Source organism: Gadus chalcogrammus, chromosome 17 (genome assembly GCF_026213295.1).
Source record: "Gadus chalcogrammus isolate NIFS_2021 chromosome 17, NIFS_Gcha_1.0, whole genome shotgun sequence".
Lineage (NCBI taxonomy): Eukaryota > Metazoa > Chordata > Actinopteri > Gadiformes > Gadidae > Gadus > Gadus chalcogrammus.
In genome coordinates, this window is record NC_079428.1 from 477168 (window position 1) to 482167 (window position 5000).

The window sequence follows — 5000 nt, forward strand, 5'->3', positions numbered from 1 at the left end:
CCATGTTGTTCCCTCCAGAGGAATCATCTAACCCCAGCACCATGTTGTTCCCTCCAGAGGAATCATCTAACCCCAGCACCATGTTGTTCCCTCCAGAGGAATCATCTAACCCCAGCACCATGTTGTTCCCTCCAGAGGAATCATCTAACCCCAACACCATGTTGTTCCCTCCAGAGGAATCATCTAACCCAGCACCATGTTGTTCCCTCCAGAGGAATCATCTAACCCCAGCACCATGTTGTTCCCTCCAGAGGAATCATCTAACCCCAGCACCATGTTGTTCCCTCCAGAGGACTCATCTAACCCCAACACCATGTTGTTCCCTCCAGAGGAATCATCTAACCCCAGCACCATGTTGTTCCCTCCAGAGGAATCATCTAACCCCAACACCATGTTGTTCCCTCCAGAGGAATCATCTAACCCCAGCACCATGTTGTTCCCTCCAGAGGAATCATCTAACCCCAGCACATGTTGTTCCCTCCAGAGGAATCATCTAACCCCAGCACCATGTTGTTCCCTCCAGAGGAATCATTTAACCCCAGCACCATGTTGTTCCCTCCAGAGGAATCATCTAACCCCAGCACCATGTTGTTCGCTCCAGAGGAGGCCTCGTCGTCCACAGTGGAGCACCTGTTGCACGGCAGGCTGCTGGAGAGCATGCCTCTAGCTGCAGTTGACCAGCAGGGGGCGCTGATAAGGAACGACCCACCTGCCAACGGCAGACAGCCGCCACACGGTAGGTTGGGAGGTCCACCCTCTAGACCTCAGAGCATTAGCAGAACATCTCCGGGTTCAAAGGGGGTGCTTTGGTAGAATGGTGATGGTATGATACCAATCAATCCATGGCTGCAGGTGCACGGCCTGAAGCACCCTGTCCTCCTGCCACAGATCAGACCTTTGTTACCCAGGACCCCGACTCCCCAGAGGTATGATCCCTTCATACTGTGTTTAATCACCTCGCGCATTCCTACCATTGGTACCACTGCGTCTTCATCTGATGCTGCACAGTGTGGCTAGTCTGTGCTGTGGTCATCACTGGAATGGCCTTTACCTGCCTCCAAAAACACAGCACATTTCTTCAATTTCTTTGGAGGTACAGAACACATCAAGTCTCTTGGAGAAGTTGGACATCTTCCAGAAGGGCCGGCTGAGATCTTTCTCTGAGCACCGCTACGCTGAACACCACGACCCCAACATCTTCCCCCAGGTACCTGCTGTCCCTCTACATCTAGACACCCTGCTGTCCCTCTACATCTAGACCGCCCTGTGTCCCTCTTCATCTAGACACCCTGTGTCCCTCCTCCACCAGACCGCCCTGTGTCCCTCTACATCTAGACACCCTGCTGTCCCTCTACATCTAGACCCCCTGCTGTCCCTCTACATCTAGACCCCCTGCTGTCCCTCTACATCTAGACCCCCTGCTGTCCCTCTACATCTAGACCGCCCTGTGTCCCTCCTCCACCAGACCGCCCTGTGTCCCTCCTCCACCAGACCGCCCTGTGTCCCTCCTCCACCAGACCGCCCTGTGTCCCTCCTCCACCGCCCTGTGTCCCTCCTCCACCAGACCGCCCTGTGTCCCTCCTCCACCGCCCTGTGTCCCTCCTCCACCAGACCGCCCTGTGTCCCTCCTCCACCAGACCGCCCTGTGTCCCTCCTCCACCAGACCGCCCTGTGTCCCTCCTCCACCGCCCTGTGTCCCTCCTCCACCGCCCTGTGTCCCTCCTCCACCAGACCGCCCTGTGTCCCTCCTCCACCAGACCGCCCTGTGTCCCTCCTCCACCAGACCGCCCTGTGTCCCTCCTCCACCGCCCTGTGTCCCTCCTCCACCGCCCTGTGTCCCTCCTCCACCAGACCGCCCTGTGTCCCTCCTCCTCCAGACCGCCCTGTGTCCCTCCTCCACCAGACCGCCCTGTGTCCCTCTCACCTCTGCCTCCCCATGCCCAGGTCCTCCAGGCTGCGATGGACGCAGCCCTCTGCCTGGACTCCTTCCAGAGCCCCCTGGACCAGACTCTCTATGTCGTCTGTCACAGTCCCCGGAGCTCCCAGAAACGCTGCCACGAATCCTGGGACACCGTTCTCCACACTGACGTGGCCTTCAGGTTCAGGAACACCACCACCATGTTCACGTTCAGGGTTGATGAGGAGTTCTACTCCCTCTGGACTCTCATCATTTCTTGCTTCTTTCTTGGCTTCTCCTTAGAAAGTACCAGGAACACGTGGCCAACGTCATCTCTGATTGGACGAGACTGGAGGGAACCAAGAGAGAGGCGGAGCAAACCAGGAACATGAGGCTCCTGGAGCCACCACATGGTAGCTAGTTAGAGTCACCACATGGTAGCTAGTTAGAGTCACCACATGGTAGCTAGTTAGAGCCCCCACATGGTACCTAGTTAGAGTCACCACATGGTAGCTAGTTAGAGTCACCCCATGGTAGCTAGTTAGAGTCACCACTTGGTAGCTAGTTAGAGCCACCACATGGTAGCTAGTTAGAGTCACCACATGGTAGCTAGTTAGAGTCATCACATGGTAGCTAGTTAGAGTCACCACATGGTAGCTAGTTAGAGTCACCACATGTTAGCTAGTTAGAGCCACCACATGGTAGCTAGTTAGAGCCCCCACATGGTAGCTAGTTAGAGCCCCCACATGGTAGCTAGTTAGAGCCACCACATGGTAGCTAGTTAGAGTCACCCCATGGTAGCTAGTTAGAGTCACCACATGTTAGAGCCACCACATGGTAGCTAGTTAGAGCCACCACATGGTAACTAGTTAGAGTCACCCCATGGTAGCTAGTTAGAGTCACCACATGTTAGAGCCACCACATGGTAGCTAGTTAGAGCCACCACATGGTAGCTAGTTAGAGTCACCACATGTTAGAGCCACCACATGGTAGCTAGTTAGAGCCACCACATGGTAGCTAGTTAGAGTCACCCCATGGTAGTGGTCTAGTGCGCTAGCGTTCCGTCCTCTCTGGGTTTGATTGGTGTTGACCTGTGATGTGTGATGTCACGTGACACAGACGCGCCCCCCGCCCCTGAGGAGAGCTCCCCGGAGCCCAGCCTCAGAGAAGACTCCCTGAAGGTCGGTGAACACACACCCCCACGCTGACCTCAGAGGGTGGCAATGTCTGGTTCCATGACATCGTGTGTGTGTGTGTGTGTGTGTGTGTGTGTGTGTGTGTGTGTGTGTGTGTGTGTGTGTGTGTGTGTGTGTGTGTGTGTGTGTGTGTGTGTGTGTGTGTGTGTGTGTGTGTGTCAGGCGTGGAAGTTGGATCAAGAGCAACGCCAGCAGGAGGCGGAGCCTGGCGAGAAGGGAGGGAGGGAGGGTGGTCTGAAGAGAGGCCCCTCCTCCACCGCTGCTGGAGGCAAAACCCGGACCAGGAAGCAGGAGACCACAGGGGGGGCCCCCGTGGGTCCCCAGGACCAGCCCCCAGGAGGCCCCACCGCAGGGCCCCCAACCACAGGGCCCCACGACCAGACCGCAGAGCCCCCAACCACAGGGCCCCCAACCACAGGAGCCCCAACCGCAGGGCCCCCAACCTCAGGGCCCCCAACCGCAGGGCCCCCAACCGCAGGGCCCCCAACCGCAGGGCCCCAGGACCAGCCCCCAGGCGGCCCCACCGCAGAGGCCCCCGCTGGGCCCCACGACCAGCCCCCGGGGCCCCATGACCAGCCCCCGGGGCCCCAGGACCCGGCCGCAGGGCCCCAGGACCCGGCCCGAGGCTGCCCCCCCAGCCCTGTGTTCCGGGGTTACCGTATGGACGGTCAGCTGGTCCATGTTTCCGGACGCCTTCAACACCTGTTCCCTTCAGACGGGGGGCGCGTCACAGTGCACAGGGTCCGCTTTGTGCAAGGTAGGTCCAACCTGATCTACTAACTAACCCTAACCAACCTGATCTACTAACTAACCCCAACCAACCTGATCTACTAACTCACCCTAACCAAACGGATCTACTAACCAACCCTAACCAAACTGATCTACTAACTAACCCCAACCAACCTGATCTACTAACTAACCCCAACCAACCTGATCTACTAACTTACCCTAACCAAACGGATCTACTAACTAACCCTAACCAACCTGATCTACTAACTAACCCTAACCAACCTGATCTACTAACTAACCCCAACCAACCTGATCTACTAACTAACCCCAACCAACCTGATCTATTAACTAACCCTAACCAAACGGATCTACTAACTAACCCTAACCAAACTGATCTACTAACTAACCCTAACCAAACTGATCTACTAACTAACCCCAACCAAACTGATATACTAACTAACCCTAGCCAAACTGATCTACTAACTAACCACACTGATCTACTAACTAACCCCAACCAACCTGATCTACTAACTAAACCCAACCAACCTGATCTACTAACTAACCCCAACCAACTTGATCTACTAACTAACCCTAACCAAACGGATCTACTAACCAACCCTAACCAACCTGATCTACTAACTAACCCCAACCAACCTGATCTACTAACCAACCCTAACCAACCTGATCTACTAACTAACCCCAACCAACCTGATCTACTAACCAACCCTAACCAACCTGATCTACTAACTAACCCCAACCAACCTGATCTACTAACTAACCCCAACCAACTTGATCTATTAACTAACCCTAACCAAACGGATCTACTAACTAACCCCAACCAACCTGATCTACTAACCAACCCCAACCAACCTGATCTACTAACTAACCCCAACCAACCTGATCTACTAACCAACCCTAACCAACCTGATCTACTAACTGTCTGCTCCTCCTCTTACTTGTCTTTTAGGTTCCAGTCTCATTCAAGTTGCTGTGAAGAAGGACGGCCATCACTTCATCACCCACCGCATGGAGACGGAGTCGGAGCAAACCCCTCTGGAGGAAGACCTCGGACCTCCAGGCAGCGACGGTAAGACCCCCTCTGGAGGAAGACCTCGGACCTCCAGGCAGCGACGGTAAGACCCCCTCTGGAGGAAGACCTCGGACCTCCAGGCAGCGAC

At 55.3% G+C, this 5000-nt stretch overlaps 1 protein-coding gene across 1 annotated transcript in view; it reads left to right on the forward strand.

Annotated features, from left to right (window-relative positions):
- LOC130370370 (sperm-associated antigen 17-like) overlaps positions 1–5000 on the forward strand; it is a 19305-nt gene that overhangs the window by 12224 nt on the left and 2081 nt on the right. The window contains exons 13-20 of the mRNA XM_056576131.1: positions 602–736; positions 853–926; positions 1100–1207; positions 1945–2099; positions 2201–2310; positions 3017–3078; positions 3418–3850; positions 4790–4909. Coding sequence (XP_056432106.1) covers positions 602–736; positions 853–926; positions 1100–1207; positions 1945–2099; positions 2201–2310; positions 3017–3078; positions 3418–3850; positions 4790–4909 — 1197 coding nt within the window. The remainder of the gene's footprint in view (positions 1–601; positions 737–852; positions 927–1099; positions 1208–1944; positions 2100–2200; positions 2311–3016; positions 3079–3417; positions 3851–4789; positions 4910–5000) is intronic.